Below are 12,479 nucleotides of genomic sequence, written 5' to 3'. Positions count from 1 at the left end.
TGGAAATTCCTCAAAAGGTGCAGAAATTGGTGAGGGGAGGAGGCTTTGAGATGATACATACACTGTAGTTTAAAGATTCTTTGCATTCAACAATGAGTAAATTTCTCAGAGGAAACAAAAAAACCCAAAAAATTAAAAATAAAAATAAAATAAAATTAAATTAAAAAAGAAAAAAAAAAAAGGAGAACTGTGGGAGACCTGAAACTCTAAATGTTCGCATTTAGAAGACTGTAAGACTGTGCCTCCCTTCTATTTTCTTACTGTCAAAATATCTTGAAAAATCTGTGGGTTTTTTCCTTTCTTGCCCCACCCCCAATTAGGAGTTTAAAGTGGGAAATGCTGGAGAATTTAATTTTAAATCTTTAAAAATCAAGCTTTTTGATATATTTTAAAATAAACTCATAGATCAAAACTATTCAGAGAATAAATAAGGAGAAAAATTCAAGTAGATCAGCAATGAAATAAACTGCAAACACAATGTTTTACTTGGGGTTGAACAAATGCCTTGAATTCTCCCTATTTTTAGTTTGTTTCTCTCTTTTTCCTGAGTTTCAGTTCCACACACTTTCAGTTCGTTTGACCTTTTTTAGCATTTCTATTACTCATCCCTAGTTTAGTTTTTAATTTACTTAAATATTAATGGAAGAACAACAGTTACACGTTATTCTTATTTCTGAATCAAACCAAACAGCCATTCTAATGTAAATGTCTTGAGATTGAGCAAACAGGAAAAGCATCCCATAGAGCAAAAGATTTACAGAAATTATGGACAGAAAGCCCTTACTTGGGGAATGAGTCCATCTGCTGCTGTCTGGCAGAAAAAAACAGCACGGAAGTATAGAGCTTTTAGAAACAGCTTATTTGCAAAGTAGATGAATTGTCTGTGTCTCTCAGACACACACACTAACTCGTTCCCCACACATGCATACATACAGGTCTCTGGTGGAAAGATAGGGAATGTGCAGTCTGCAATGCACATGAACTTTCTGTTTAGAGGAGAAAAGAAAAGATTTTTCCAACAGGCATAAAATCCCACCCCCTCAGCACCCCTCCTTCCCCTGTGTCTGACACTGACTTCAAGGGAGGAGTTGAGCCAATTATCTGTGAGTCCTACAGAAGGAAAATCTGCAATTTGCCAGTAGTTGTGAGAGAGAGAGGGAGAAAGGCAGGGAGGGAAGGAAAAAGATTTAACTGGCAAATATAAAGAAAAACCCCTTCTATCCTAGAGAGAGAATATTTTAAAGCGAATCTCAGACCAGAAGAAAAGAAGCTCGTGGGGAGGGATGAGCCAGATAAGATCTGGGGAAGCATAGAGTCACCGCAGACAACTTCCATGCCTACCCTGATCTTTCTGCAGAGGATCTGAGGCAGCAGAGAGGCAGGGTGGGCCAGCTGGATGCACCCACTACCCTGCACAAGTAGGTGCTGCTCCTGAAATTCTTTCCCCACAGAAGAGCCTACAAAGTACAACTTGCAAGAAAAAGCAGTGTGAGCAGGAGAGACTCTGTTTCTCCTTTTCTTGAACTGAGCCTGAGGAAAGAGCTCATCTGCCCAAAGGGGAAAACCTGTCACAGGTTCTGAGATTCTTCTTTAGCTTATGTCGGTTGCCTGATCCAATACATACGTCTATGGGGGAATGCCCTCTGGAGTCCTGCAGTCCTTCCCAATCCTGCTAAGTTCTTGGCAAATACTGGAGAAGAACTGAGCCCAGAACAAGCAACGTGGGATCCACAGAACAATAGCCTTTTACAACAGCAGCCACCTCTGATTAAAATTATCAGCTTCATCAGACTGCACCGAGACCCAGGACTGCTACTCCTAGGAAAGAAAGGTAAGAAATCAGCACGGAGTTTGCGGCGAGAGTAGGAAACAAACATCCCACAGGAGTGATTTTGGAGTGCATGAAAATTACAGGCACACTAGTAGTGATTAAGAAGTGACAGGTCTGTTATGCATGATACGGTTTGTGTCTGCCTATGTCATTTTCAACTGGGTGCAGTAATTAAAACTGTGGTGGCAACAGAGACACAACCAGCAGCTGAAGACAGAGGAGTGCAAGGGAGGTAGTTCGGAAGTCTGTTCATGAATGGGGAGTGGTAGGGAGAGCATACACCCTGATGTGAGGATGGAAAACTAAGGTGCAATAGCTCTGGGCAGGTTGAATAAAGAATGTCTTCCTTAGGTATCTCCCTATTGGTGCTCAGGCTCAAATTTGCAGTACCTCACCGGCATTCAGACAGGCGCTCTCCAGAGCATACAAAAGCAGGTTCATTGTCATTCATTCCTATGCCTGCCGATAAAAAGAGAAGTGGTGGTTAGCAGATAGAGAATAACACAGGGAGTCAAGAGAAATGGGGTTTAATGTTGATTTTGGATTGTGGTTTCAGCTCTTTCTGAGCAAATGAGTTTTTCCCTTTATTTAGTGTTATTTAGAGATAACATTAATTGCCTGTATTTCAAAATTTCAATATTTTGAAATCCCTTCACTGTACCAATATAAAATACTAATATAAACTTCCTAGCATCAAGCCAGTACATAAAGCAGAAGGTACCACTGGGAATTAATCTATGCTTAAGTATTTAATAAACTGGAAGGAAAATATGTAGATTAAAGCCAGCTGGAGGTTGTTTGTCTCCTCATTCTCTTCTGATTGATTTTGCTTTACTTAGTACATGAACATGTGGTCTCTCCCTGTTTCCTTTCTTCTGTCTTTAATCTTTTTCACTGTATGAGCCCCTGTGCTCCCCCTTGCCTCTCCTGGGTGTCAAGGCTGAAGTTTCATTCCTTTTCTGAGGAGGAATGAAGGCAGACTGTGTTGAACTAGAGAAAAACTGGACTGAGGGGATAAGAAGGCTCAAATGTAAGCTCCCAGTTCAAAGGCACACTCTGAGTCAGGTTCGCAGCAGAGGTGATGAGTAGCAACTCCACGAATCAAAATGCTGAAAAGCATATTTTGACTTTGAGTGAAATGAAATGCAATTAAGAAAGCACAGAAGCCTTGACTGAACGCCTTGACAGGTGGAACAAGGACAGTATAAAGTGTTCAGGTCCCTCAGCACACATGTTCTGTACAGGACATAAAAGGCATTTGCTCAAAATGTGTAACCGTGCTCTCTCCCAGATGCTTTTGCACTGAGTTGTACAGAACTGTTCTCTAGCAGATGTAAACCACACGGGCCACTTGCCCTCATGCAGCTACACTGGTCCTTCATGGCCTGAAGAGCTGCCTCACCTCTAGATGCTGGTTCTAGGCAGTAAAGTTTGTAGTTTTTACAACTCATCTATTTCCCTGCTCTTCTCTGCCAAATAAATAAGCCTGAGAGGGTGAAAGGAAGCATTTTTTTGTCTACCCGTGGATGCAAAACAGTACTGAACTGGCTGTGGGGGATAGTGTACATGGCAGTGTTTCAGAGACTGAATATGGTACTCCTGCAGTATTGGAGATAGGTCCTGTGGTAAACAAAACACACAGTCCAGTTCAAATACCAGCTGTGCTCCTTGCTGTCATTTTTGCCACAGTAATCCCAACAGTACTGTAATTCTGCATGTGTGTGTCCATCCGAAGTTGTGCTCTGGCATTAATCTGGCTCTAATATTAGCCTGTCCTACCCTCTGAATGTGATTCAGAATGTAAGCTACTCTGAGGAGAACATTGCATTTTCTTTTGTGCATTAGGTAGGTCTGAATATGCCGTTGTTGTGCTGCAAATTATAGCAATAACAATAAGTAGTCATGTTTTGCTGTTTCCTTGGGCTATAGCACAGAGCTTGTGATGATGCTGGATCAGAATTCCAGAGACTTCTTTATTTAGCAGTGACTGTATGGGCACTGCTGCTTTGGTGCTTAGCACACATTAAACAAAGTAAAGTATTTTAAGCTCTTCCCTGCGATAATTGTCAGCTACATAAAAGCTTGGGAGTTAAAAGTCACTCAAGGGGAAGATAGGAATCTAGATCTGGACCCAGCAATGATCTGTCAGCGTACATAAAGTACTTGCATTGCAATATAAATAAACAACACCTAAGTTAAATAAATGGCACAATGGGAACTTGATTATTCTTTAATAAGAACCTAGTAACCAAAATAAACTCTGTCCAAAGTGTGCCTCCTTTTCTGTAACAGTCAGCTTTCCCTACACAGACACTGTATTTTTCTTTCAGCACACAGTTCATTTGAACAGGTATATGAAAAAGGTCTGAGCAGCACTTTTTCTTTCCTACCAAAGTTTCCTGCATCTGAGCACTATGTCAAAATGCAGTCTCCAGGGCCTCGAGACTCATTTTAGATGTCATGGGTTGGAAATCTTGTCTAATAACTATTTAAGATGGCTGTCTTTCATCTTCTCTCCTCCTTGTACGTAGCACTGGTGCTTAGTAAAGCCAGTGGCACCCACAACATCTGTATGTATAAAGACTGGATTTCCTAAAAAAATCTGTGTTTCTGCAGTTCCACCCATTGACAGCCATCCTGCTGCAACAATGATAGTTTGCTTATAGGGAGTTCCCACGCTACCAGTCCAAACAGCAGAATTAAAATCTGGTTTCTAAAAGGTCACTGGAGGCACAGATCTTTGAATTTATCACCAGCCAGTGCTATTTTGTGGCTCACACTTCCTGCATCAGCAATGAATATTGCATGGGACCAGCTATTTAAAGTTACTGAGATGTCTAGCTTGCTGATGTTAAGCATGATTCTTGTTTCTGTCTGACTTTTGGCTGATCTCAGAAAATTAGTATTATGGGCAGCTCCTATTTAGGCAGCCAAACGGAGTGATCTAGGTTCTAATGGCATCTGCAGTGGCTGTAATATATTGGGGAATGTGACCTCTGTGTTTATATATCTAAATGAGAACCAAGTTCTAGTGAAAAATCTGGTAATTTGTAAGTGACACAGATGGTGGAAAGGAACCTGGTGTCTCAGTTGAAGCGCAGCTGATAAATTCAGCCCTTAATGTTTAAATGTAACAGCAAATTACAATTCAAAAGCATGTTACGTTCAGTGTAAATGCTCTCATTTTTATATCACTTTAAAAGAAAAGAAAGAACAACAACAACAATAAAACAAAACCCACTCCCTAAAAATGAGACTGAAAAAGTTTAAGCATTTCCAGTGAAAAAAATTCTGTATGGACCTTTATTACTCTGCTCTGCTATGCAGGACTATGCTCTTTGGCAAGCTTGTGGTGACAATCTGCCTTATTTTACCCTCCATTTGGTTTCTGATCTTTCCTCCAGCTCTGCTATTTCCTCTTTCAGGACCAAGCAATGATGAAGACTATGTCTGGTGGAAACTGCAACCTGAACGTGCCGGCCAAGAACTCATACCGCATGGTGGTTCTGGGAGCCTCCAGGGTGGGGAAAAGCTCCATTGTCTCACGCTTCCTCAATGGCCGCTTTGAGGATCAGTACACTCCCACCATCGAGGATTTTCATCGCAAGGTCTACAACATACGGGGAGACATGTATCAGCTGGACATCCTGGACACCTCTGGGAATCACCCTTTCCCTGCCATGAGGAGGCTTTCCATCCTAACAGGTGAGAAAGTTAGGGGGAAGGTCATAAGGACAGATGTTAGCTTGAAAAGTGTAGCCTGGAGATGACTGGTTTTTGGGAGATAGCTAAAGGGACTGCTTGATTTGCTGCAAGATGCATTTCTATAGAGAGATATTTCCTGGCTGGTGTGTCCACAGCACTGTAAGTGGTGTGAAGGTCTGAAATTGAGATATTCCCTTATCCATTTACCTTTCCCTCCTGCTTTATATTTTTATTGAGGTCACAAATAAATGGCTGAATGCAATTCTGTGGGTATAAAGAGCAGAAAAGGGAAAACTAGGCATGTTGTTATAAGACACACACAGTGAAAAATAAATATAAAATGCACAAAAAGGGAATTCTAACCAATAATGTCCCAAGGATGTTTTTATTCCTGAAATTTCCAGCCTGATTTCCTTGATTTAATATTCCAGTAGAGGGACAGCTTTACACCCTTTCTCCTTAGTCTGCGTCTAATCAAATGTGTTTAAAGATAAAAGAAGGGGAAATGGTGAGATCATTTTGCATCTTCTCACTGTCAAGCCGTTCCTGCTGTGGGCTAAAATATATAATTATAAAAGTGACAGTAGATGTATATTCAGCCACAGTTCACAGCAAACCTTCTTTCTGGATTCACTATCCACTTTTCTACCTGGGCAGTGAAACATGACATTCACATCTGACAAGGCTACAATCCATATTCACTGAGATCCTAGGACCATTTTCTAAGATGCAAATGTGAGCTTTAGTCCCTGAAAGCTCACTTAGCATGTGCCACATGAATGTCATTCAACAGGTGATGATTTGCCTTATTTTCTACTTGCAAAAGGAATTGTAAGTTGGGAAATGTCAAAAGGAGATGCCAGGGAATGTGTGTCATTTATATATAAGGGTTTTTTTCACGGTCTGCTTCTCTTGAGCAAATGCAATGACAGCAAAGCAGAGAAACCTCTTGTTCCTGACTTGGGTGTTCAGGACTGATTAGCTGTAAACCTTCAGTTCAGGTGTTGCTTTGTGTGTTGTGTAATCAAGGGGTTGAGTGTCTACCAGCTCTCCACTCTTTCTGGTGTCAGAACAGGATGTGTTTTACATAGAGATACAAATGAAAGGAAGTAAAAAGAAGAGCAATGCAGCAGAGCCGAGATAGAAACATATTTATGAAAGAGATAAAAACAGGCAATAACTTTCCATCCCAGTGCAAACTAGGAATGCAACTGGGTATGACTGGAGTAACATCATCGCCAAAAGTCTTTTCCACAGCACTATAGAAAAATGTGGGGAGTTGAATCAGAAGAACTAAAATACAGCTGAGTGAATAGGTGCCAAAGGACGAAGCAAAAAAATATGGGGAGGAGATGGAAATAAAAAAATTGGTTTTTAAAAGTTGCTCCTCTGAAACTGGTGTGACCAACAAGCCTTTACAGTATCTTTTTTTTTTTTAATTGCAGGGGATGTTTTCATCCTGGTGTTCAGCCTAGACAACAGAGAATCTTTTGATGAGGTCAAGCGACTCCAGAAACAGATCCTTGAGGTCAAATCCTGCCTGAAGAACAAGACCAAGGAATCAGCTGACCTCCCCATGGTGATCTGTGGCAACAAAAATGACCACAGTGAAATTTTCCGCAAGGTACGCACTGATGAAGGTGAGAATCTTGTCTCCAGTGATGAAAACTGTGCTTACTTTGAAGTGTCAGCCAAGAAGAACACCAATGTGGATGAGATGTTTTATGTCCTCTTCAGCATGGCCAAGCTACCTCATGAGATGAGCCCTTCCCTGCACAGGAAAATCTCCATCCAGTATGGTGACACTTTCCAACAGAAATCCTTTCGGATGCGGCGAGTCAAAGACATGGACGCCTACGGCATGATCTCTCCCTTCGCTCGCCGGCCAAGTGTCAACAGTGACCTGAAGTATATCAAATCAAAAGTTCTCAGGGAAGGTCAGTCCAGAGAGAGAGAGAAATGCACAGTCCAGTGAAGGAGGCTTGCGCTTCTGTCTGAAGAAAACATCCACACACAGTGCCTTAAAGAAAAAATGGTCTGTGGAAGCAAAGAACGGGCTAGTGGGGTTTATCAAGCAAACCCAACATGGAGAAAGGAAAACTTCCTGTGGATTCTGCTGAGTCACAAATGTAAATAACATCAGCCTTGAAGATGACTTGGAATGATCATACACCTGAGATACATTTGCATTCTTTTGTCTTTGTAATGTAGCTCCTCTTCATTCCCCTTTTTGTTTGAAAAATACAGTCCTGAGAAGTAAAGACATTTCAAACTTACCATTACAAAGAAAATTGATCAAAAACGCACAGAAGGCATTGACAGTCACCCAGCATGCAGCTCTTGCTAAGAGAGAGGAGGTTATGTGTGTGTATGTATATCTCTGTGTGCCCATGTGCACGTGTGCAAGCATGTGTGGAGCTCTCCTTTTAAAAACTGGGACTTGCATTTCAAAGGGCAGCAGTCTTAACTGAGCATTCCCAGACTGGGAGTGGACTCTATATGTGGATGCATGACTTTCACTCACTTCTGAGGGCACCTGCATTAAGAATTGATTTTATGTTTGTTGGGACAGTTACCATTTGACATTGACATGAATGTTGGTTTGTATTATAGATTTTATTTGGAATTTGTTGGGTTTTTTTATTATTTGGGGGTGGGTTTTTAGCAAAATCAGATGGCAAGTGCATTTGATATTAAACAGTGTCTGCTTTCTACCAGTGAGAGGTGGTTTTCCTCTGTAACACTTTCTAAGATGTGCATTGATTGAAAGTGAAATTATTCTGCAAAAAGCCAATGCATTTGGCTGCTTTGCAAGCCTGGTGTGATGTTGTTTCTCAAAGCAGCCACACCAGTTCTGGGTATCATAATACAAATGCCACTCCTTGCCTTGCTGGACTAATAATTCTTTCCTCTGCCTGTATCAGCTGTGAGTGACCACACTTACATGTAGAATGAGACCACTTCAGAGCCAGGATTGGATTATTTTTCAAATATAATAACTGAATGGTTATAGGGCCAGCTCCTTTATATTTCTTCTGCTGACATGCTTCTAGTAATTTTGTTCATAGTTTCCCTCACTGTCCAGTAAAGGTTGTCTTGATGGAAACATTTGCACTGCGGAAGTCCTTCAGAACAGAACCTTTGTCCTGGCTGTTCAAACAGGATTGAACTGACTGGTCAGATAAATCTGGGGCTGTCCATTCACTTCTTTCCTTTCTCAGCCCAGTACAGGCATCCTTATCTTCACCTCTCTCCCTGTGCTGCTTCTAGCTCTGTTGTTTGATGAGCTCCTGTGCGCCCTCAGAGTCCAATATATTCTCTCAAATGTGAGCTTGCCACTCTTGCTGACTGGAATGAGCTGTGTGCACACATATCTGTGGACAAAGCATGGCCCCAAGACAGTAAACAACAGTAGAATATATATGTTATATATACCTCAGAAAGACCTTTGGATATATTGTCCTTCCCTCACCCTCAAGTTCTGTGTTTGGCTACATCTGCCTTGTTGTGTCCTAGGCAGAGCTGTGAGCTAGTTTGTGCTATAATTTGACAGGAAACCAAGAATGATGATTGTCTGTAAAAATTAGCCTCTGGGATTCAAAATCCCATATTCATTTATCAACTCCACCCTTCATTGGTACTGTATTGTTAAAATACACTGTTCTTTTATTCCTGTTGCCAGGGCAGCACCTTTCTGACCATGTCTCCCTCCCTATCTATAAATATGTACATGGTTTATGATTAAACCTGATTTATTTATTAGCTGTGTCCTGGTTTGGTTTTGGTTTTTTTTTAGTTTTAATTTCTCCAAGAATAATGAGGAAGGCTCTGTATTTATGTTGTACAGATATATCTAGGTAAGTGAGTTCTGGGTTGAGTCCTGATGAGATCTCCTGTAAGTTCTGGAAGAGCCTTTTATGTCCTCCAGACACCAGGGGCTACACATATGCGTGTTTGGAACAGAACTATGTCTATATCCATATCTATTTTTCAATCATATTTTTGACCACAAACTTATATATACAGATATCTGCAGAGCAGACAGTTACTTTTCCCTATGCTGCCTCCAAAATGAGAGAACAACTCTCTCCTTCTTGCACAGAGCTGACGTGTTGATCCCTGGTGCAATTTAACGTGGTCTCTGCAGAGACATCACTGTTTATGTCCACAATCTCTCCAGGTCACCATCTGTACCTCCCAATTCTGTGAGTTCTGGTCCCTCTGAGCACATCCTCACCACTCCACAGACTCACCACCCAAGTGGGTGACTATGATACATATATATGTATGCGTACGATCAGGCTCTGGACTCGTGTGACACAAGGTTTTGGAGGGGGTTTGAAGATGGAGTGAGAAAGGCATAAGTAATGGATATTGGTTGGGCTAAGGGACCCTGGGATACTAAATGAGAACTCCTTGCACTATAAATTATGGCCTTACTGACTCTGCATCTGCTCTCCCTGGCCTGCAGGATAAAGCTGAATTTTTAAAGTCTTCAAATGTCTTTGTCTTACCACATTGACCTTACCATTATTTTCCCTACTTATCCAGATCTCCACAAACACACTCTTTCCATCTCCACAAAGACACCAGATTTTCATGCTCTTTCATGTTCTCCTCTTCCTGCCTCTTCCACCATGGACACAAAGCCACCCAGCATGGAAAAGGAAAATTTCAGTGACAACAGAGGCACAAGTGTAGGGAGGCTGAAGATCAAAGAGCAGATGCTCACACATATGCTGGACACCACAGGAATGGCAGTGAGCCCCAGCTGCGCAATCCAGCTTGGCCAGCCAGTGCTCAAGGTGAGAAGCATCTTAGAAACTGGCTGGGAATGAAGGTGAAGTAGCATTACAGTTGCTCACAAAAACAAATGGCAATAAGCAGGTAATCTTATTAAAGTAATCCTAGTCTCTTCACTACATTTTGTTACTGATGGTAATTGCTTTTGAAGTTAGATTTTCATGCTCCTGAGGACTTTTTTTTTTCTCCTTTTTTCGTATCATTACAGCCATTCTATTAATATCTACATATTATTTGGTCTCTAAAAGTGCTTAGAGCCCCTAAGCCAGACAGTATGTGTATCAGTTGTTTATTCACAGTTAGCAGCCATTATGTTCTGTGGAAAGGTCTGGGACTGGGAAACAGAGAGCAAGGCTACCTTCCTGCATAGGGGACATAAGGAAAAGCAGGAGGAGGAAAGGGAAATTGTTTCTTCCCTGCTAACCACTGAATGCATCTGGCCATAGAACAGAAAAGGGAAGAGCTTTATGGGAAACTCTTATTATGTATGTTCAGAAACTGTGAGACCCTGAAAGGACCAAAGAAGGGACCTACAGCCAGGTCTCAGAGGCACTGGCAAGAGAAAAAAGAGAAACCACCTTTTTTTTTTCTTCTTCTTCCCTTTGAGATTCAAGAAACCAGCATGGAACTTACCTGCATCCCAAGAAGTCATGAAAATGCACAGGACTAAGGGCAGGTCCTGGAGGGAGGAAGGTCTGGAGGAAGGACTCTGTCTGAAGAGATGCTAAAAGTAGCCTTACTTGGTCTTACCTGGTGCAATTAAGTTGCTTTATTCCTACAGCTACCTCATCCTACATTGCAGTACATAAACAACTAGTGATGCAAAGCCTCACCTACAGTTTTTGTGTATTTACTTTCAGGACAGCAAGCAGGGACCCAGCTGAGGATCAATCACAGCCCTGGAACAAGACAAGACTGAGATTTATTTTTCGTATTGCTCAGCACAGCAAGGCAGTCCTTGTCTTGAAGAAATTACCAATCAACACATAGGAGCTACTATAAATATTGGCAAAAATCTAATCAAGTCACAGGGTCAGTACAAATCAGGAAGGAAATAGTGATCATAGTGAGTTAAGTAAAAAGCAAACCGAGGGTGGACAGGACAGAATGAAGGCCTGTTTTGACATCCCAAGGATTAAATTAGGCTTCTGTTCTGAAGGATCCCCAGGAGAGCTGCTGCCACCAGGCCAGCCTGATGCTAGAGGGAGGCTTTCATGGAGCAGCCTCACAAAGGGCATCGCCTCCCTGTGACACTGGGGTCCAATATGTCTGATTGTCTGAGAGGTCAAAGGCCTTTTACAAAGGCAAGTAGGAAATGGTGGGATAAATTTCTAAAGGGCAGCAGAGGAGAGCTTCAAAAGGGGGCTCACAAAGATAGGGTGGCAACAGGAGGTTGTCCGGGTAAATAATTGAAAAGATAGGTTTGAATGCAAACTATAAAATGTACCTTTCATCTTTATTTCATACTTCTCTACATAGAACTCAAAACCAAGATATTTTATTTAGCCTTTTTGTCCTTCCTCAAATGCTACTGCTGTGTAGAACCCACCTCCTATCTCTCATTACACCTTTTTCTGCCTTAGATTTACTCTCCTGTCATCCACCTTATTATGGGCTGCTTTGCTAGCCCTGTCCTAGTGTCTTGGCTAGGGTAGAAGGTTACAAGAAAAGGTGTTTTTGAAGTAACTGATGATTATTTGATTTGATTTGAAATCACTGTTACATTCAGGGGCTTTATTAGCATTATTGTTTCTGTAAAATTACACGGTGCCAGGCTCAGATTAAAGGATCTCCCGGAAAAAGTATATAAAACATGATATAATGTACATTTTCCCCACTGGTTTCTATAGCAACAGCCTTTTCTCTGCACTCAGAAAGAGCAGGGAATTTGCAGGGGGGAGATGAGTAGCAGTGGCTCTGCCCAGCTCAGATCTTTCACTTCTGAGTCCTCATGGGAAATTTTCCTCCCTTCAGTTTCTGTTATGTAGAGAAACCAAGACCACCAGCCAGATCTCCTTTGCAGACTATATGTCTTGTAAAGCTGTGGGATGGATATTTACCACAGATAAAAATGTCTTTTTGCATGATTTCCATTTCCATGACGTGATTGTAAACTGGGGCATTGCTCCTGGAATGGTGC

At 41.6% G+C, this 12,479-nt stretch overlaps 1 protein-coding gene across 2 annotated transcripts; it reads left to right on the top strand.

The window, feature by feature from the left end:
• Window positions 1-1,041: 1,041 nt before the first annotated feature.
• RASD2 (RASD family member 2) lies at window positions 1,042-9,298 on the top strand. 2 transcript variants are annotated; one of them, XM_015629336.3, is made up of 3 exons: window positions 1,042-1,831; window positions 5,236-5,536; window positions 6,982-9,298. In XM_015629336.3, exons 2-3 carry the CDS (start codon window positions 5,266-5,268, stop codon window positions 7,509-7,511), a joined length of 801 nt encoding a protein of 266 aa, XP_015484822.1. In that variant the 5' UTR covers window positions 1,042-1,831; window positions 5,236-5,265; the 3' UTR covers window positions 7,512-9,298. The 2 variants fall into 2 exon arrangements, with proteins under 2 accessions (XP_015484822.1, XP_015484821.1); XM_015629335.3 differs by having other exon boundaries at window positions 1,051-1,831; window positions 5,257-5,536.
• Window positions 9,299-12,479: the final 3,181 nt, after the last annotated feature.

This window comes from Parus major, chromosome 1A (genome assembly GCF_001522545.3).
Source record: "Parus major isolate Abel chromosome 1A, Parus_major1.1, whole genome shotgun sequence".
NCBI classification, from domain to species: Eukaryota; Metazoa; Chordata; class Aves; order Passeriformes; family Paridae; genus Parus; species Parus major.
The sequence above is the reverse complement of the archived record's forward strand: the minus strand, read 5'-3'. Positions and strand labels throughout refer to the sequence as shown.